Source organism: Macaca thibetana, chromosome 1 (assembly GCF_024542745.1).
Source record: "Macaca thibetana thibetana isolate TM-01 chromosome 1, ASM2454274v1, whole genome shotgun sequence".
NCBI lineage: Eukaryota > Metazoa > Chordata > Mammalia > Primates > Cercopithecidae > Macaca > Macaca thibetana.
The window spans coordinates 52,248,081-52,270,069 of record NC_065578.1 but is presented as its reverse complement, the minus strand read 5'-3'; the positions used below and the strand labels follow the sequence as shown (position 1 = coordinate 52,270,069).

Genomic DNA, 21,989 nt, shown 5'->3' with positions numbered 1-21,989 from the left:
GGGGATCCAAGTTCTGTTTAAGGCACAGTAAGTATAATATCTTACAAAACAAGAAAGCCATTGGATATGAGAGTCTGGAGCTCCGTGGAGAGGGCCAGCTAGAGATAAAATGGAGTAATCAGCAGCATAGTGAAAGCATTTAAATCCCTGGGCAGGGACTGTAAGAGAATTATAGAGAAACAAGAGAGCCCTGGACAATGCCCTTTAGACCTCCAATACTCAGAAGCCAGGGACAGAAGGGAAAGAGCAGCCAGTGATGCGACAAGAAAACCAGAAGAGAATGGTGTCACAGGAGCCGGGAGCAAGATTTCAGGAAGGAGGGGCAAACTGTCAAATGCTGCCCGAAGGTCAAGTACCCACTAGATGTGGCACATGGAGAGTACAGATGACCTTGACAAAAGCAGTCTTCAGTGGGTGGAAGTCAGATTGTATAGTGAATTGAAGAGTGAACAGAAGAGGGAAATAGACACAGCGTGGCTCTTTTGAGACATTAGTTTTAGTGGAACAGTAAAATGAGGTGGTCTCTGGAAAGGAATGTGGTGGTATCAAGAGTTGTGGGTTTTTTTGTTTTTGTATTTTTTTTGGCGGGGAAGGATAAAGATGAAATCTTTATTTTGACTAATCTCTTAAAGAAATGTAGCATTTCTGGGCAGGCGTGGTAGCTCACGCCTGTAATTCCAGCACTTTGGGAGGCCAAGGTAGGTGGATCACCTGAGGTCAAGAGCTCGAGACCAGCCTGGCCAACATATTGAAACCCCGTCTCTACTAAAAATACAAAAATTAGCTGGGCATTGTGGTTTGCGCCTGTAATCCCAGCTACTCAGGAGTCTGAGGCATAAGCATTCGCTTGAACCCAGGAGACAACTGCACTCCAGCCTGGGCAACAGAGCAAGACTCTGTCTCAAAAAAAAAAGAAAGAAAGAAAGAAATGTAGCATTTCCTCCTGGATGTGGGCATATGAGAGTCCTGTAACTTTTAAAACATATTTTATTTTCCAATTTTTTATTGTGTTAAAATACACATAAAATTTACCATACTAACCATATTTAAGTGTTCAGTTTAGTAGTATTAAATACAGTCATAATGTTGTGCAATCATCACCACCTTTCATCTCCATAACTCTTTTCATCTTGCAAAACTGAAACTCTACCCATTAAAGAGTAACTCCCCACCTTCCCCTGCTTCCAACCCCTGGCAACCACTGTTCTACTTTCTGTCTCTATAATTTTGACTACTCTAGGTACTATGATTCTAAGTGGAATAATATAGTATTTGTCTTTTTGTGACTGACATATCACTTGGCATAATGTTCTCAAGGATCATCCATCCTGTAGCACATCAGGATTTTTAGAAAGGCTGGGTTTCATCTAAGATGAACAAATCAGAACAGGTATGCCTGATGATGGTGAGGAACCTGGAGCAAGGAGATGGAAGGAGAGAAATCTTGTAGCCTGTGACAGGACGAGGAGACTCAAGCCAAGAAAGAGGATCAGATGGGTGTAAGGTGTAGTGGGTCCGTAGGTCTTGGATGGAAGTTGAGGCAGTTTGGGTTTCATGGTTTCTATTTCTCAACAAAGCATAAGGCAAAGTAATCAGCAGAGAGTGAGGGTGAAAGGGAGGGTGTGGAGAGTCTAAATTGAAAAGACAGCCTACTAGAGGAATCATAATATATGAACAAGGAATGGAACCTTAGCTCTAGCAAGCAGATTCTGTGCAGTCCTCAGAGCACAGAATGCCACCTCACACCTCTATGCCTTTGCCACTGCTGCACCCTGGGTCCAGAATGCCTCCACCTTAGCAAACTCCATTTCTCCCTTCGAGACCCAGCCCATTCAGGAAACTCCTATTCTGTGAAACCCTACTAAATGTCAACAGCTTAAGAGCAGATACCATACTTTTTCTTAAAAAAAAAAAAAAAAAAAAAAAAATCTCTGTATTGCCAGTTCCCAGCAAATCGTAGGCATTAGTGAATAGTAACTGAATGGAACTGAAGTTACACTGAATTCTCCCTTGCCTAACTCCTAATTCCTTCCTGTTCCATTCAGAGCAGAATTATCTATGGTACACTATTTTGTCTTGGTCAAAAGTCTGAATATGTAACCTAAAATCAGGTAGCCACAACTAGTTCTCCACAAGCCAATTTCATTTCACTGGTCCAATTTTTCAGTCACTTTTAATCATCATTGTGCCCTTTTCCAAACTTGCCACGTCGTGCATGTTCCCAAAGGTCACAGATGTGTCTTTTATCTTGCTTGTTTTGAAAAGTTCATGAAGTTAGTGATTAACCAGCTTTTCATCCAGATTAAGATAAAAGTTAATATATCAAGTTTTATCAATATTTTCTGAAAACACCTCATTCCTTAAAATTTATATATGTGCCCTGCCCTAAGAAAACTGAATGTATCAAATTAAACTCAGAGAGTATTCACATTCACAAATGGATGTTCCTCATGATTTCTTTACATAAAAAGTTCTTTTATCAGAAACTAAATTCCAATTGGTTTTATTTTTTTTATTTGGTTTATATATGTTTCCTGGAATAAATCTAGTATATAAACATTGAAAGGAAACCTGAAGATAAAAACCAGCAAATATCTTACTTAGTATATGAATTCCCTCCATGATTCTTTAAAATTTTCATTCTAAGGCCTAAAACAGGCTCTGCTACAATGTCAAAGACTGAGAGCACAGAGTAGCCAGGAGAACAGAAGCACTGCACTCAGCTAGAACCTTGATTCCTACCACTCAAGGCTCTCTCTCCTTAGATAAGTTATTTTAACTCTGATCATCAATCTCATCTATAAACAGGAATACCTAATGTGTGGGATTTTTATGAGGATTAAAGAAAGAAGTACATGTGAAACACCTAGTGTGGTCCTGGCACACACCAGGCCCTCAAAAAGTGATTGTGAAAGAACTCTTACAACTCAATAATTAAAATACAAAGACTCCAATTTTCAAATGCCAAAGGATCTGAAAAGGCTTTTCTCCAAAGAAGATACGCAGATAGCCAATAAACATGAAAAGATACTGATCATCAATAGCCATCAGGGAAATGCAAAGCACAATGAAATACCACCTCACAACCACTAGGATGGCTAAAATTAAAAAGATAACAAGACGTAATGACAGAATGTGGAGAAATTGGAACCTTCAGCCATATAAAGGAATCAAGTACTGATATATGCCACAACATGGATGAATCTTGACAACATTATGCTAAATGAAAGAAGGTAGTCACCAAAGGCCATATAATGTATGATTTCATTTACATACAATGTCCATAACAGGCAAATCCATAGGGACAGAAAGTAGGTTAGTGTTTGCCAGAGACTGCAAGGAGGAATTACTAATGGGTACACACTTTCTCTTGAGGTGATGAAAACATTCTAAGATTAATTGCAGTAATGACTGCACAACTTTGTGATAGGCTAAAAACCACTGAACAGACACTTAAAATGTGTGAATTGTGGGCATGTGAATTAGGTCTTAATAAAGTTATTTGAAATAATTTTTTTTAAATGGTTGATGAGGCCAGGCATGGTGGCTTATGTCTATAACCCCAGCACTTTGGAAGTCCAAGGCAGGTGGATCACATCAGGCCAGGAGTTCAAGACCAGCCTGGAAAAAATGGCAAAATACCGTCTCTACTAAAAATACAAAAATTAGCTGGGCCTGGTGGCCTACAACTGTAGTCCCAGCTACTCGGGAGGCTGAGGCACAAGAATCGCTTGAAACCAGGAGGCAGAGGTTGTGGTGAGATGAGATCATACCACTGCATTACAGCCTGGGTGACAAGGCAAGACTCTGTCTCAAAAAAAAAAAAGAGAGAAAAGAAAGAAGAAAGAAAGAAAGAAAAGAAAAGAAAAGAAAAGAAAAGAAAGAAAGGAAAAGAAAAGAAAGAGAGAGAGAGAGACAAAGAAAGAGAAAGAAAGAAAGAAAGAAAGAAAGAAAGAAAGAAAGAAAGAAAGAAAGAAAGAAAGAAAGAAAGAAAGAAAAGAAAAGAAAAAGGCCGAGCTCGGTGGCTCATGCCTGTAATCCCAGCACTTTGGGAGGCCGAGGTGGGAGGATCACTTGAGGTCAGGAGTTCAAGACCAGCCTGGCCAACATGGGAAACCCCACCTCTACTAAAAATACAAAAATTAGCCAGCTAGGCCTAGTGGTGCGTGCCTGTAGTCCCAGCTACTCAAGAGGCTGAGGCAAGAGAATTGCTTGAACCCAGGAGGCAAAGGCTGCAGTGAGCCAAGATCGCACCACTGCACACTAGCCTGGGCGACACAGCAAGTCTCCGTCTCAAAAAAAAAAAAAAAAAAAAAAAAAGGTTGACGGCCAGGCATGGTGGCTCACGCCTGTTATCTCAGCACTTTGGGAGGCCAAGCCAGGTGGATCACTTGAGCCCAAGAGTTCAAGACCAACCTGAGCAACATGGCAAAACCCTACCTCTACAAAAAAAAATACCAAAATTAGCTGGGCATGACAGTGTGTGCCTGTGGTCCCAACTACTCAGGAGGTTGAGGTGGGAAGATTATCTGACCCTGGGGAGGTAGAGGCTGCAGTGACCCATGATAACATCACTGCAATCCAGCCTGGATGACAGAGTGAGACTCTATCTAAAAAAAACAGTGGTTGCTGTTATTCTTAGTGTTTGGGAAGATTATAAAGTCCTGCACTGTAATCAAACCTTCATCTCTAAAACTAAAATTTAACCAGTAATCAGTTTGTTCTGATTGGAGATGGTTGTACAGTACACATAAGTTTCAGGGAATATCAGGTTCATTTGTAATCAGCTACTCCCCATGACCTCAGAGCAGGCACATGGTTCCATCACACATAGAAATACAGCCCACAGAGTTGAGAGCTGGAAGACAAACAAAGAAACCTCATAGAGGTATGGTGGGAGATATGATAAGATCCTCTTTGGCCAAGCTGTGGGCTTCAATGAGTTGGATATGTTCCCCATTCTGTACTAAAAATTTAAGTTCATTTTTTCCTAAACCCCTAGGTAATATTTGTAATTAATAAATAAAACCATTTTCAGGCTGGGCACAGTGGCTCACATCTGTAACCCCAGCACTATGGGAGGCCAAGGTGGGCAGACTGCTTGACTCCAGGAATTTGAGACCAACCTAGGCAACACAGTGAAACTCTGTCTCTATAAAATTAAATTAAATTAAACTAAGATAGAACCATTTTTGACCTTTAACCAGTGACACGACTAGAGAAATAGGAAAGAAGAAAGGAAAATGCATTGGGAAATAAAAAACCAACAGTTTATTGAGCAACTACAATGTGTGGCAGATATTTTTAATTTGATATTTTCTGATCCCTAAAGTACGTATTTTCAGTATTTTCTAAATAAGGAAAAGGCTAAATTAATATGCTCAAAGCCAGTAGTGTGATCAAAAAGTTGATAAGGTGCTCTTCCCACTGATCAAAACTGTCTCTGATGGCACGGCGCAGTGGCTCACATCTGCAATCCCAGCACTTTGGGAGGCCGAGGCAGGTGGATCACTTGAGTTCAGGAGTTTGAGACCAGCCTGGACAACATGGCAAAACTCTGTCTCTACTAAAAATAAAAAAGTTAGCCAGGCATGGTAGCACACGCCTGTAATCTCAGCTACTCAGGAGGCTGAGGCACAAGAATCGCATGAACCCAGGAGGCGGAGGTTGCAGTGAGCCGAGACTGTGCCACTGCACTCCAGCCTGGATGACAGAGGGAGACTCCATCTCAAAAAAAAAAAAAAAAATCTGTCTCTGGTAACTCTAGTCTATAAAATTTAAAAAGTTGTCACATACAAGTGACATTTAACTAGTTTTATAAATTCCTCATTCTAACTGCTAACAAACTGGTGACTACATGAGTATGGAAACAGATATACATCACATTAAGATTATTATGTGCATTCCTTAAATATCTATTTTAAAACAAAACTAAAGTAATGCTTGTGTGTGCTACTGCGCTTGCTGAAAAGGCCTAGAAGTAATAATAACAAGCACACAGCTAACAGCCATTTGTGGTTTCCATATACCATTCTCTACTGAAAGGAACCAGGACTCAGAGAAATGACTGATCCTAGGGCTGAGGCTGGAAAGCACAAGATGAGCCTGGAATCTCTTCTTGTGCTAGAAAGTAAGGAACTACTAAAAGGAATCATAGGGAAAAACGAATCAACTTGATCAGGTTCCCACTGGCCAAATCAGGGGCATTTTGAAAATCAAAATAATTGATACCACTTTACTATAACCCAGTGAATACAATAAGAATTCATGAGTTTGTATGTATGTATATATAAATACATGAATAAATTTTGAAATGGAAGACAACGGAAAGTTCTTCCTTACAGAATAATGCCAGGTAAAAAGTAAAGAAAAAATGGTATCATCTCAAAGCATCTTGCTGCAAATTCTCATTAACTACAAAGAAAAGAACAGCAACTTTTCAGAGGAAAACATGGTAGATGCCACATTAAGTGAATAAAGCTAACACCACCAATATGGGTTAAACAACCTCATGCACCTCCAGATATAATGCACCTAGAAGGATACAACATCACTTCATGCTGCAAAAAATGTGTAATTTGAATCATTTCAAAACCATAATCCCACTTTGTCCCTCTACCCAGACACACACAAAATAATCTACTCTGTACCCACACAGCACAACCCCTTGTCAAACCTCCTTGTATTTTCAAATTTCTGTACCTATGTACAGACTTGGAATGCCCTTCTCCTGTACTTCTGCTGGGCAATCCTAGTCATCTCAGCTCAAATTTACTTTCTTCATAATAATTTCTTCCTCTGAGCTTCTACAGCATTTTGAAAAAGAGTACGTTGACTCTGTCTCAAAAAAAAAAAACCCATAAGAACTTAAGATTCAATATCTTTTATTCCAATTTAATAAACATATGAGAGATTCTAGGAACAAGAGATGTAAGTCACAGTCTTAGGCCTCAAGGATTTCATATAATAAAGGGAATTAAAAACTGGATATAGTGCAACCAAACCAACTAGATAGTACCCAAAAACGTACAAAGTGCTGTGGATATTCAAAGAGAGATGGTATTTGAGACGGGCTTTAAATTATAAGTCTTACAACAGAAATTGTATTCTGGGCAGAGAAAGAGGAGAGGACAAGAGAAGAGATCCAAGAGCTTACAGAAGAATATAATAGACTCAATAAAAGAAGTGTGTCTCCATGTATACATATGTAACAAACCTGCACATTGTGCACATGTACCCTACAACTTAGAGTATAATAAAAAAAAAAAAAGAGGTGTGTCTCATATCCTTTGTTGGAGAAACCAAAAAGTGTGAATAAATGATTAAATAATTACCAAGAATTTCAAAAAAGGGAGCCAATTAATGTCAAAAGCTACAGCAGGGTTAAAGAGAGTAAATAGGGAAAATAAAGACAAGGTTATTCAATTTCATTTAGATACTGGTGGCCTTACCTGACACTGACCTCAATGGTGAGGTAAAAAATTAGACTGTGAGGTATTCCAGCTTGAAAAAATAAAGGTGGCTCAACATAAAAGGGTCATCATGAACAACAACAATTAAGGCAAGGAAAAAAAAGAGATCTAAGGGAAGACCTGAACATGTATGCTGACAGAGGGAAAGGAGTCAATGGAAAGATAACCAAGTTACAGAAAGTGACTGGAAACAAAAGCAGGGAACAAGGAAAGCTGAGCCTTTGACATGAGGGGTGCTTTTTTCCTCTGGGGAGGAGGACTTCTCTGAGAGATGAGCAAGGGAGTTGAGGGATCCTGAGTGGGATGGGAAAGAAAGTGCCTGCAAATTGAGAAGCATGGGCAGTTGAAGGAGACGAAGAAAGTCAGCAAGAGACAAAAAGAATTCTAGCAGCAACGAGGGCTTATTAGCTGGACTCGGAAATACAAATTTGCAAAGATCCAATCAGCACATTTAGTGACTCCCTAAACCACCTCAGAAGCCTGGAAGGCCATGAGGGACCTGCCTAAATAACTCAGGTTGGGAGGGCCGAGATCCATACCTAGCCAGCTTAGGCTGGTTCAGTACTCTCGTGACTATCCTGGGTCCTTTTTCAACAGAATTCTCCTAAAGTTTGTTAAATTTAAAACCTGATGGCCACTTTTAAAGCCATGTTCTTAAAACAATCTAATGAGATACTTTTCCTTAAATACTAAAACAATAAAATAAGAAATTTTTACATGTAAAACATCATCAACTGTGAAAAGTCAGAAGGATTAATTGACACACAAAACTCAGAATGTCACTCACCTGGCGGCTTCCGGAAAACCCATCTTGTAGAGTGTTACAACCACAGCTCCTCCAAGGCCTAAATTATGCTGCAGAGCCACCTTTGCACCAGGAACTTGCCTCTTTCCGGCTTCCCCTCTCAGCTGCCAGCAGAGTTCTGCACACTGAGCAAGACCTAACAAATCGAACACAGAGCACTGAGTCTGTTGGATCAGAAAGCTGCTTCCACCAGCTTTCTCAAGCCAGAAAAGGGATGTTTGTGACTTTAAATTAAAGCATTTGATTAAGCCGAGACAACGTTTGTGTAAATAGTAACTTCTCTTAAAACACTGAAGGGTTTTGCAGCTAGTTATTTTCTCTCTAAATTTCTTTCCTGCACTCTTTCAACTTACTCAACCTGTCGTTTTCTGGCATGTTGAAAGACAAAACACTGAATCTACAATTCTCTAGTCCAGGGAAAATGGCATAAAAAAATGTAATTTTACAATTTTTAATGTATTAAAAGAAAATAAACAAGGATTTGGAAGTTCACATTCCCTAAAAAGTTTAGCTGGTATGGGAAATTTTTCCTATTATTTTCCTCCAAGTAGTTCCCAACAAGCCTGGCACGGTGGCTCAAGCCTGTAATCCCAGCACTTTGGTAGGCGGTGGATCACGAGGTCAGGAGATGGAGACCATCCTGGCTAACACGGGGAAACCCCGTCTCTACTAAAAACACACACACACACACACACACACACACACACACAAAGAATGAGTTGTTTTCCAGACCTATTCACAGCTACTCACAAGAAAAGTTCCGGATTCACAAGGATAACATTCTGTCCCCTGAATAATAAAATCAAAGATGTTTAGAGCTGAAAGGAACTTACTGATGTAAACACTGAGAAACACAAAGGTGAATGGTTACAAAGCAGGCTAATTCCAGAGGTGAGGTTAGAACCCAGGATTCTAGATGTACATTTGTTTGCCTTTCTATCGGACCAGCTATTAAAGGAGAGCTGGGTTAAGAATGTTCTATCAGGGCCGGGCGTGGGGGCTCACGCCTGTAATCCCAGCACTTTGAGAGGCTGAGGCGGGCAGATCACGAGGTCAGGAGATCGAGACCATCCTGGCTAACATGGTGAAACCCTATCTCTACTAAAAATAAAAAAAAAAAAAAGTAGCCGGGCCTGGTGGCAGGTGCCTCTAATTCCAGCTACATAGGAGGCTGAGGCAGGAGAATGGCGTGAACCCAGGAGGCGGAATTTGCGGTGAGCCGAGATCAGACCATTGCACTCCAGCCTGGGCCACAGAGCAAGACTCTATCTCAAAAAAAAAAAAAAAAAAAGAATGTTCTATCAGGATAGACTGATCTGCAGGTCTACTAGTTACAGTGCCTATTCTTCCAGGCACATCACCAGCCACAACTTCCAATTCCTGAGTACCTGTGACAATCTCCTGTATAAACTCCAACTTCCCCAAGAAATTTAACTGCTGCTTTTCATTTCTAAGCAGTGTCTATATATTTATAGACCAAGTATCTTAAACACTATTTTAAAATAGGTAGCTCCCAGCGTGGACAACATAGCAAGACCTCATCTCCACTAAAGATGAATTTATTTTATTTTATTTTATTTTATTTTATTTTATTGAGATGGAGTCTTGCTCTGTCACCCAGGCTAGAGTGCAGCGACACAATCTCAGCTCACTGCAACCTCCGCCTCCCAGGTTCCAGTGATTCTCCTGCCTCAGCCTCCCAAGTAGCTGGGACTCCAGGCGCACGCCACCACTCCCGGCTAATTTTTTTTTTAATTTTTCAGTAAAGAGGGGGTTTCACCATATTGGCCAGGCTGGTCTTGACCTCCTGACCTTGTGATCTGCCCACCTTGGCCTCCCAAAGTGCTGGGATTACAGGTGTAAGCCACCGCACCCTAGCCTAAAAATAAAAATTTTTTAAATCAGCCAGGCATGGGGACACGTATCTGTAGCCCTAGCTACTCAAGAGGCTGAGGAAGGAGGATGGCCTGAGCCCAGGAAGTCAAGGCTGCAGTGAGCTATAATCATGCCACTGCACTCCAGCAAGGCAAGATTATAGGGCGAGACCCTGTCTCAAAAAGAAAAGAGAGAGAGAGAAAAAAAAAAGGTAGCTCCACACCTGGTAATAGCTTTTTGAATTGTGAACATTTTAGAAATTAATGAGGAAGGCCAAACTGAAATGACTCTATTATACCCAAATTTGGGGGCAATCAGTTTTATTGGAAATCTGCTTTTATGAAAAGCCTAAATGAATATGTAAGACAAAAAATATTCAAACTGGTCTTAGATACACTGCTAGTTGTCTTCACAAAAGAATAGATGCAATTTACAACTATTTGAGAAAATACTCAAACTCGCCATTGATAAAAATCAAACAGATACCATTTTACACCAATCAAATTGGTAAGAATATTTAAAAATGGGAATAATCAATGCAGGGGAAACTATGGCAAGATAGTCACCTCCATGCAGAACTGGTCAAAGTTTAAACCAGGACAACCTTTTTGGAAAGCAACGTACAAAGTTATGAAGAGTCTTTAAAATGCCTTCAAAACCATTCCATGGAAATAATCAAATGTTGGGAAAGTTTTACACACAAAGCTATCTGTTCATCAGATTGTTATAACAGTGAAAATCTAGATAATCTAGAAGTGAAATAACCGGGGAATGGATAGATAGGTAGAGAGGGGCAAAGGGAGCAAGTTCTCCTTGGCCCTCTGAAGGTTTCCTGAAAAATCAACTTGTAAAAGTCAGATTAATTAGAGAAAGGGTATACAAATTTATTTACCGTGTATACATAGGAGCATTCAGAATAAAGACCCAAAGATACAGGGGAAATTGTCCATTTTATGCTTAAGTTCAACGAAGTATGGAACAGCCGTATAGAAATATGATTGGACAAAAAGTGTATGATCTAATGCTAATAGACTGAGTAGGGAAACCCAGCCAGGCCTGTCCATCTAGATTCCTCATGGCCTCTGTGAGCAGCATTCCTTTCTTCTGGGTGTGGGGCAGGTCCCTTTCTGGAATTGGGGTCTTACGACCTACAGTCAAACAAGATAGGTCAGACAATTTCTTTATGGCCAATTTTTACACAGAAAGGTGAAGGGAAGTTATAGTAGTATTCTAGGTTTTATGACTGGCTTTGGGGAAAAGGGGTTATGGCTTTCAAGATCTACCTTGAGGAAGAGGGATTCCAGTTTCTACGGCTGGCCTTGGTGGGGAGAATGGGACTGAGAGACAGGAGACCAGGAGAAGGCCAGAGAAAAATTTTTGCTTCTGAGGCTTTTACTCTGGTGTATGGTTTTCTAAGCCCTAACAGTGATGTAAATTATAAGCTAGATGTAAAGAGAAAAAGCAAGCTGTTTTTCCTCTCAGCATACTCACAGCACACTTCTGTAACCAGATGTTGGGAAGGTGAGGGGTTCCCCCAAATACCAAATCGATTCTTTTACAGACACCAATGAGGTATTCTGTAATTCATTTCAATTCTAACACTATTTACCTGGAGATAGTGTCAGATCCCATGGGTTGAGGGCTGAGTCCCACCAGGCTGTTCATAATTCAGATGCCAAATGCAAGTCCAGGCCACCTGTACTTCCAACCAACTGGTTACAAACCATCATCTTGCTGCAAACATTTCCTAATAAGATGTTGGTCAACCTTTTTACATGAAAGTAACTGACCTAGGACTCAGTTACATAGATAAGAGTATATAATCTGGTTGCTTCTAAAAATAAACCATTCGAACATGTATCAAGCACTCTACCAAATGTTAAAGATAACAGAGGATTCACAGTGTAATGTAAATATAAAGTGCTAACAAAGATAAGGACACTAAGCGCTATGAATAGCCACAGAATGGAAAAGCTATAGGGGATAACATTATGAGTTATTATCTGAGGTCTTTTCTTCCTTCTCCTTGAACCTATAAACCTTCCTATACTATCAAGACGGCCAAGTACAATAAAGTCATAATTCGGCTTTAGTTTCAAATTAGATATCTAAATGCTTTAACAAAAACAACATTAAAAAGCATGGTTTTCTACTATCAGAGCCTGAATTTTTGAAGAAGAAAAGGCTTGTTGAGTTTCAAAGAGCAAAAAGCTTTCATAGACACAGCATAGACTGAAGAATGTATATTTATAATAGAGCAGTTTTTCTCTCCAAAAGATATAAAATTTGTCGCATGTATCTGTGTGAAGAGACCACCCAACAGGCTTTGTGTGAGTAACAAGGCTGTTTATTTCACCTGGGTGCAAGCGGGCTGAGTCTGAAAAAGGCGTCAGCAAAGGGTGGTGGGAATATCGTTAGTTCTTACAGGTTTGGGATAGGCGGTGGAATTAGGAGCAATTTTTTGCAGGCAGGGGGTGGATCTCACAAAGTTCTCAAGGGCAGGGAGAATATTACAAACTACTTTTATTATTATTATTATACTTTAAGTTCTAGGGCACATGTAAGGGCGGGGAGAATATTACAAAGTACTTATTATTATTATACTTTAAGTTCTAGGGCACATGTGCACAATGTGCAGCTTCGTTACATATGTATACATGTGCCATGTTGGTGTGTTGCACCCATTAACTCGTCATTTACATTAGGTATATCTCCTAATGCTACCCCTACCCACTATCCCCAACCCATAACAGGCCCCGGTGTGTGATGTTCCACACCCTGTGTCCAAGTGTTCTCATTGTTCAATTCCCACTTATAAGTGAGAACATGCGGTGTTTGGTTTTCTGTCCTTGCAATAGTTTTCTCAGAATGATGGTTTCCAGCTTCATCCATGTCCCTACAGAGGACATGAACTCATCCTTTTTTATGGCTGCATAGTATTCCATGGTGTGTATGTGCCACATTTTCTTAATCCAGTCTATCATTGATGGACATTTGGGTTGGTTCCAAGTCTTTGCTATTGTGAATAGTGCCGCAATAAACATACATGTGCATGTGTCTTTATAACAGCATGATTTATACTACCTTGGATATATACTCAGTAATGGGATGGCTGGGTCAATGTTATTTCTAGTTCTAGATCCTTGAGGAATCGCCACACTGTCTTCCACAATGGTTGAACTAGTTTACAGTCCCACCAACAGTGTAAAAGTGTTCCTGTTTCTCCACATCCTCTCCAGCACCTGTTGTTTCCTGACTTTTTAATGATCACCATTCTAACTGATGTGAGATGGTATCTCATTGTGGTTTTGATTTGCATTTCTCTGATGGCCAGTGATGATGAGCATTTTTTCATGTGTCTGTTGGCTGCATAAATGTCTCCTTTTGAGAAGTGTCTGTTCACATCCTTTGACCACTTTTTGATGGGGTTGATTTTTTTCTGTAAATTTGTTTAAGTTCTTTGTAGATATTAGCCCTTTCTCAGATGGGTAGATTGTAAAAATTTTCTCCCATTCTGTAGGTTACCTGTTCACTCTGATGGTAGTTTCTTTTGCTGTGCAGAAGCTCTTTAGTTTAATTAGATCCCATTTGTCAATTTTGGCTTTCGTTGTCATTGCTTTTGGTGTCTTAGTCATGAAGTCCTTGCCCATTCCTATGGCCTGAATGGTATTGCCTAGGTTTTCTTCTAGGGTTTTTATGATTTTAGGTCTTACGTTTAAGTCTTTAACCCATCTTGAATTAATTTTTGTATAAGGTGTAAGGAAGGGATCCAGTTTCAGCTTTCTACATATGGCTAGCCAGTTTTCCCAGCACTATTTACTAAATAGGGAATCTTTCCCCATTTCTTGTTTTTGTCAGGTTTGTCAAAGATCAGATGGCTGTAGATGTGTGGTATTAATCCTGAGGGCTCTGCTCTGTTCCATTGGTCTATATCTCTGTTTTGGTACCAGTACCATGCTGTTTTGGTTACTGTAGCCTTGTAGTATAGTTTGAAGTCAGGTAGCACGATGCCTTCAGTTTTGTTCTTTTGGCTTAGGATTGTCTTGGAAATATAGGCTCTTTTTTGATTCCATATGATAGCTTGATGGGGATGGCATTGAGTCTATAAATTACCGTGGGCAGTATGGCCATTTTCATGATATTGATTCTTCCTATCCATGAACATGGAATGTTCTTCCATTTGTTTGTGTCCTTTTATTTCACTGGGCAGTGGTTTGTAGTTCTCCTTGAAGAGGTCCTTCACATCCCTTGTAAGTTGGATTCCTAGGTATTTTATTCTCTTTGAAGCAATTGTGAATGGGAGTTCACTCATGGTTTGGCTGTCTGTTATTGGTGTATAGGACTGCTTGTGATTTTTGCACATTGATTTTGTACACTGAGACTTTGCTGAAGTTGCTTATCAGCTTAAGGAGATTTTGGGCTGAGACGATGGGGTTTTCTAAATATACAATCATGTCATCTGCAAACAGGGACAATTTGACTTCCTCTTTTCCTAATTGAACACCCTTTCTTTCTTCCTCCTGCCTGATCTCCCTGGCCAGAACTTCCAACACTATGCTGAATAGGAGTGGTGAGAGAGGGCATTCCTGTCTTGTGCCAGTTTTCAAAGGGAATGCTTCCAGTTTTTGCCCATTCAGTATGATATTAGCTGTGGGTCTGTCATAAATAGCTCTTATTATTTTGAGATATGTCCCATCGATACCTAGTTATTGAGAGTTTTTAGCATGAAGGGTTGTTGAATTTTGTCAAAGGCCTTTTCTGCATCTATTGAGATAATCATGTGGCTTTTGTCTTTGGTTCTGTTTATATGATGGATTACGTTTATTGATTTGCGTATGTTGAACCAGCCTTGCATCCCAGGAATGAAGGCAAATTGATCGTGGTGGATAAGCTTTTTGATGTGCTGCTGGATTCAATTTGCCACTATTTTACTGAGGATTTTTGCACTGATGTTCATCAGGGATATTGGTCTAAAATTCTCCCTTTTTGCTGTGTCTCTGCCAGGCTTTGGTATCAGGATGATGCTGGCCTCACAAAATGAGTTAGGAAGGATTCCCTCTTTTTCTATTGATTGGAATAGTTTCAGAAGGAATGGTACCAGCTCCTCTTCGTACCTCTGGTAGAATTCAGCTGTGAATCCATCTGGTCCTGGACTTTTTTTGGTTGGTAGGCTATTAATTATTGCCTCAATTTCAGAGCCTGTTATTGGTCTATCCAGGGATTCAACTTCTTCCTGGTTTAGTCTTGGGAGGGTGTATGTGTGCAGGAATTTATCCATTTCTTCTAGACTTTCTAGTTTATTTGTGTAGAGGTGTTTATAGTATTCTCTGATGGTAGTTTGTATTTCTGTGGGATTGGTGGTGATAGCCCTCCCCTTTATCATTTTTTATTGAATCTATTTGATTCTTCTCTCTTCTTCTTTATTAATCTTGCTAGTGGTCTATCAATTTTGTTGATCTCTTCAAAAAAACAGCTCCTGGATTCACTGATTTTTTGAAGGGTTTTTTGTATCTCTATTTTCTTCAGTTCTGCTCTGATCTTGGTTATTTCTTGCCTTCTGCTAGCTTTTGAATGTGTTTGCTCTTGCTTCTCTAGTTCTTTTAATTGTGATGTTGGGGTGTCAATTTTAGATCTTTCCTGCTTTCTCTTGTGGGCATTTAGTGCTATAAATTTCCCTCTACACACTGCTTTAAGTGTGTCCCAGGGATTCTGGTAGGTTGTGTCTTTGTTCTCATTGGTTTCAAAGAACATCTTTATTTCTGTCTTCATTTTGTTATGTACCCAGCAGTCATTCAGGAGCAGGTTGTTCAGTTTCCATGTAGTTGAGTGGTTTTGAGTGAGTTTCTTAATCCTGAATTCTAGTTTGATTGCACTGTGGTCTGACAGACAGTTTGTTATAATTTCTGTTCTTTTACATTTGCTAAGGAGTGCTTTACTTCCAACTATGTGGTCAATTTTGGAATAAATGTGATGTGGTGCTGAGAAGAATGTATATTCTGTTGATTTGGGGTGGAGAGTTCTATTAGGTCTGCATTTGTAAGGCAGGCCCGGTGGTGACAAAATCTCTCAGCATTTGCTTGTCTGTAAAGGATTTTATTTCTCCTTCACTTATGAAGCTTAATTTGGCTGGATATGAAATTCTGGGTTGCAAATTCTTTTCTTTAAGAACGTTGAATATCGGCCCCCACTCTCTTCTGGCTTGGAGAGTTTCTGCCAAGAGATCTGCTGTTAGTCTGATGGGCTTCCCTTTGTGGGTAACCCGACCTTTTTCTCTGGCTGCCCTTAATATTTTTTCCTTCATTTCAACTTTGGTGAATCTGACAATGATGTGTCTTGCAGTTGCTCTTCTCGAGGAGTATCTTTGTGGAGTTCTCTGTATTTCCTGAATTTGAATGTTGGCCTGCCTTGCAAGGTTGGGGAAGTTCTCCTGGATAATATCCTGAAGAGTGTTTTCCAACTTGGTTCCATTCTCCCGTCACTTTCAGGTACACCAATCAGACGTAGATTTAGTCGTTTCACATAGTCCATATTTCTTGGAGGCTTTGTTTGTTTGTTTTTACTCTTTTTTCTCTAAACTTCACTTCTCACTTCATTTCATTCATTTGATCTTCAATCACTGATATCCTTTCTTCCACTTGATTGAACTGGTTACTGAAGCTTGAGTAAGCATCACATAGTTCTTGTGCCATGGTTTTCAGCTCCATCAGGTCATTTAAGGTCTTCTCTATGCTGTTTATTCTAGTTAGCCATTCATCTAATCTTTTTTCAAGGTATTTAGCTTCTTTGCAATGGGTTCGAACATCCTCCTTTAGCTTGGAGAAGTTTGTTATTACCAATCGTCTGAAGCCTTCTTCTCTTAACTCATCAAAGTCATTCTCCGTCCAGCTTTGTTCCATTGCTGGCGAGGAGCTGCGTTCCTTTGGAGGGAAGAGGCACTCTGATTTTTAGAATTTTCAGCTTTTCGGCTCTGGTTTCTCCCCATCTTTGTGGTTTTATCTACCTTTGGTCTTTGATGATGGTGACACACAGATGGGGTTTTGATGTGGATGTCCTTTCTGTTTGTTAATTTTCCTTCTAACAGTCAGGATCCTCAGCTGCAGGTCTTTTGGAGTTTGCTGGAGGTCCACTCCAGACCCTGTTTGCCTGGGTATCGCCAGCAGAGGCTGCAGAACAGCAAATATTGCAGAACAGTAAGTGTTGCTGCCTGATCCTTCCCCTAGAAGCTTCATCTCAGAAGGGTACCCTGCTGTATGAGGTGTTGGTTGACCTCTGCTGGGAGGTGTCTCCCAGTTAGGCTACTCAGGGGTCAGGGACCCACTTGAAGAGGCAGTCTCTTCGTTCTCAGATCTCAAAATCTATGCTGGGAGAACCACTACTCTCTTCAAAGCTGTCAGACAGGGACATTTAAGTCTGCAGAAATTTCTGCTGCCTTTTTTTCAGCTATGCCCTGCCCCCAGAGGTGGAGTCTACAGAGGTAGGCAGGCCTTGCTGAACTGTGGTGGGCTCCACTGAGTTTGAGCTTCCTGGCTGCTTTATTTACCTACTCAAGCCTCAGCAATGGCAGACGCCCCTTCCCAAGCCTCACTGCCACCTTGCAGTTCGATCTCAGACTGCTGCGCTAGCAGTGAACGAGGCTCTGTGGGCATGGGACCCTCGAAGCCAGGTGCGGGATATAATCTCCTGGTGTGCCATTTGCTAAGACCGTTGGAAAAGCACAGTATTCGGGTGGGAGTGTCCCGATTTTCCAGGTGCCATCTGTCACAGCTTCCCGTGGCTAGGAAAGGGAATTCCCCGACCCCTTGTGCTTCCTGGGTGAGGCGATACCCCGCCCTGCTTTGGCTCACACTCCATGGACTGCACCCACAGTCCGACAAGCCCCAGTGAGATGAACCTGGTACCTCAGGTGGAAATGCAGAAATCACCCGTCTTCTGCGTCACTCACACTGGGAGCTATAGACTGGAGCTGTTCCTATTCGGCCATCTTGGAACCTTTAAGGGCAGGGAGGGTATATTGTACAAAGTACATTCACAAGGGCAGGGGAATATCACAAAGTACATTAGCACAAGGGCGGGGAGGATGTATTGTCACAAAGTCAATTGATCAGTTAGAGTGGGGCAGGAACAGATCACAATGGTGGCATGTCATCAGTTAAGACAGGAACTGGCTATTTTCACTTCTTTTGTGTATCTTCAGTTGCTTCAGGCCATCTGGATGTATATGTGCAAGTCACAGGGGATATGATGGCTTAGCTTGGGCTTAGAGGCCTGACAAAATTATCTATCACATGTAAAATATATTTCAAAAACAAAAGTAAAATACAGTAGTGCCCTCACATCCATGGTTTCACTTTCCACAGTTTCAGTTACTCTCAGTCAATTACGGTCTAAAAATACTGAACAGAAAATGCCAGAAATAAACAATTCATAAGTTTTAAGTTGCATGCTGTTCTGAGTAGCATGATAAAATCTCACGCCATTTAGCCCCATCCCACCTGGGATGTGAATCATCCCTTTGCCCAGCATATCCAAGTGGTATATGCTACCCACCCATTAGTCAGTTAGTAACTATCTCTGTTACTAGAATGACTGTGATGGGTACTGCAGTGCTCATGTTCAAGTCATCCTTAGTTTACTTAATGATGGCCCCAAAGCGCAAGAGGAGTGAAGTAGCAATTCAGATGTGCATACAAGTGTTTCCTTTAAGTGAAAAGGTGGAAGTTCCCAACTTTAAGGGTAAAAAATGGTATGCTGAGGTTGCTAAGATCTATGGTAAGAATGAATCTTCTATCCACAAAATTGTGAAGAAAGAATAAGGGGCTGGGTGTGGTGACTCATGCCTGTAATCCCAGCTTTTTGGGAGGCCAAGGAGAGAGGACTGCTTGAGCCCAGGAGTTTGAGACCAGCCTGGGAAGCATAGGGAGACTCCACCTCTACAAAAGAAAAAATAAAATAAAATTAGCTGGGTGTGATGGTGTACACCTGTGGTCCCAGCTACTTGGGAGACTGAGGTGGGAGGATCATTCGAGCCCAGGAAGTAGAGACTTCAGTGAGCCATGTTTGCACCATGTCTGCATTGCACTTCAGCCTGGGCAACAGAGCAAGACTCTATCTCAAAAAAAGTAAAAGAAGGCATGATGGTTCATGCCTGTAATCCCAGCACTTTGGAAGACCGACATGGGTGGATCACTTTAGCCCAGGAGTTCGAGACCAGCCTAGGCAATATGGCGAAACCCCGTCTCTACCAATAATATAAAAAATTAGCCAGGTATGAAGGTGCGTGCCTGTAGTCCAAACTACTTGGAAGACTGAGATAGGAGAATCATCTGAGCCCAAGAAATCGAGGCTACAGTGAGCCGTGATCATGCCACTCCACTCCAGCCAGAGCAACAAAGTGAAACCTTGGTTTCAAAAATAAAAAAAAGAAAAGAAATAGAAATAGAAATTCAGGGCTTTCTCCTAGTTATCTCTAGCTAGTAACAGGTATCTAGGGTAGACACCATCTCCTGGGCTCCATTTGTCCTGGCACAAATAGAGTTTAATGATAAAATTTACCTCTCCTCACATTGCAGTGGTAAAAATGCAAAACTCTGGGCAATGGAAATAAGGATGGGTGTCCTGGAGGATATGATGAAAGGTAAAATAGAAACTTTGGTGAAAAGCTAATTAGCCCTTATTGACTTGCTGGCTTTTTAAGAGTTTATATTGGATTTAGGTCTTACCAGTCATCATCCTAGGATTTATTTTGGCAACCTCTTATAGAGTAGGAGAGCTAAGCCATGGTTTGATTTGAAAATGCTAGGTCCCTTGACTAAAATTCCACTTATTCTCATATCATTTTCACCCAAATTCTTAAGACCTAAGAAGTTTATAATGCCTTTAAAAGTACTGAAACATGTAAACAAAAATCACAGGATAGAATAATAATATATGTGTCATTAAAAACATCAAGAACTACGTGAATGCAGAAAGAGAAATAATTACTTCCCACAGGAGATCAGAGCATCTTATAATAGAATTGAAAAGGATCTATGAATTCATCAAATCTAAGGCCCAACAGATGGGCAAAATTCTCCTTACAACATTCCTATCAAGTTGTTACATGTATTTTTTGTGCACAGCCTCTGTGACAGGTAAATGCATGCTCTCAGGAGGCAACCTATTCCATTTTTGAGAAGCCATGTTAGAAAGTTCTATCTTGTATCCAGCCAAAATCTACCTTCCAATGAATTCTTCCTAATGATCCTAATTCTTCTCACATTAAACAAATGTATTCCCTTTGCTCCATGCCACGTTCTAGATGTTAAAGGAGCAATAACATATTCAACTATCCCTTTAAATATGCAATGTATTGTGCACTGTTCAAGGTAGAGAGACAAATGAAATATGAATCCTGACTTCATAGGCTCTTAAATAGGGAAGATTTTTTAAAGCTTATAAATAATTATAATATATACTATAAGCATAAATGTCAAAAGAAAAGTCCTGAGAAAGTATGGGAGTTCAAAAAAGGGAAAGATTAATTCAATCTATGGAAAAAATCAGTGAAACAGGAAGAGCTTCATAAGGTGGATAACATTTGAGAGAGCACTTGAAGATGGGCGTTTCCACTGAGGAAAGGACACTGAAGTACAGTATAATGGTTAAGACCCTGGATGCTAGGAATACATAGCCTGTGTTTGAATCTTAGCTTTGCCACTCTCTAGCCTGATGACTTCATGCAAATTATTTAAACTCTCCATGCCTCTATTTTCTTCTTTTGTAAAAGAGAAAAATCGATATGAAAATTGAATGCACTTGTACATGAAGTGTACTTAGAACAGTGTATTATTATTGAGAAAATAACAAAGGTAGAGTTTGTATAGGCAAGAAGGAATTAAACCTGTTTGGTAAAAGCAAACAGTTTGGTTTAAACACCCTTCCTCTTTCTGAATCTCCTTCCTCAAAACTCAAGTAGCTAGAAATGCTGGCAAAACACCTGGCATGTCATGGGATTTAGCAAATCTTCATGACCCTGCCATCCTCCCTTTCCTTTTTCTCCTCTTCATACTTCTGCTTTGTGCTTCTCCTATAGCACACTGCTTTGTATTATAATTGCTTATTTAAATATGTGAGTATTTGTATTCTTGTATTATCTGCCTCTTATACACTTCCTGAGGCTAGTAGTTACCTTCTATATCCTAACCCTAGCCCTCAAATCTGGCTATGAATGAGAAGCTCTGGGGGAACTTTGAAAAAATATAAATTGTTTAGGACCAACCCAGACCAAAGAGAATTTCTAAGGGTAGGACAGGAACATATATATATATAATCTTTTTTTTTTTTTTTTTGGAGACAAGGTCTGGCTCTACCACATAGGCTGGAGTGCAGCAACATGATCTCAGCTCACTGCAACCTCTGCCTACTGGGCTCAAGCTATCCTCCCACCCAAGTAGCTGGGACTACAGGTATGTGCCATCACTCCTGGCTAATTTTTGCATTTTTTGTAGAGACAGGGTTTCACCATCTTGCCCATGTTGGTCTCGAACTCCTCAGCTCAAGTGATCTGCCCGCCTCAGCCTCCCAAAATGCTGGGATTACAGGCGTGAGCCACCATACTCAGGCAGGAACATATATTTTTAAAAGCTTCAGGAGGCTCCGAATCGGTCTATGAGTAGACCTCATATTTGACAACCAGTGACCTACAGTACCTAATGATGAGGTGGGTGCACAGTAAGTCACTACTGAACTGATGTTGACTGAATAACAGAAGATCAGGACCTAACACTAGGTTGAAGCCTACTGGAAAGGCACAGAGGCCTTTCTTAAAGGCTTAAAAGGCCAGGCTGAACTATGACAAA

At 40.6% G+C, this 21,989-nt stretch overlaps 1 protein-coding gene across 4 annotated transcripts in view; it reads right to left on the bottom strand.

The window, feature by feature from the left end:
• SCP2 (sterol carrier protein 2) overlaps window positions 1-21,989 on the bottom strand; it is a 124,115-nt gene that overhangs the window by 26,214 nt on the left and 75,912 nt on the right. For all 4 annotated transcript variants that reach the window (XM_050803132.1, XM_050803137.1, XM_050803140.1 and 1 more), the window contains one exon: window positions 8,260-8,413. In XM_050803132.1, the coding sequence (XP_050659089.1) occupies window positions 8,260-8,413 (154 nt within the window). The remainder of the gene's footprint in view (window positions 1-8,259; window positions 8,414-21,989) is intronic.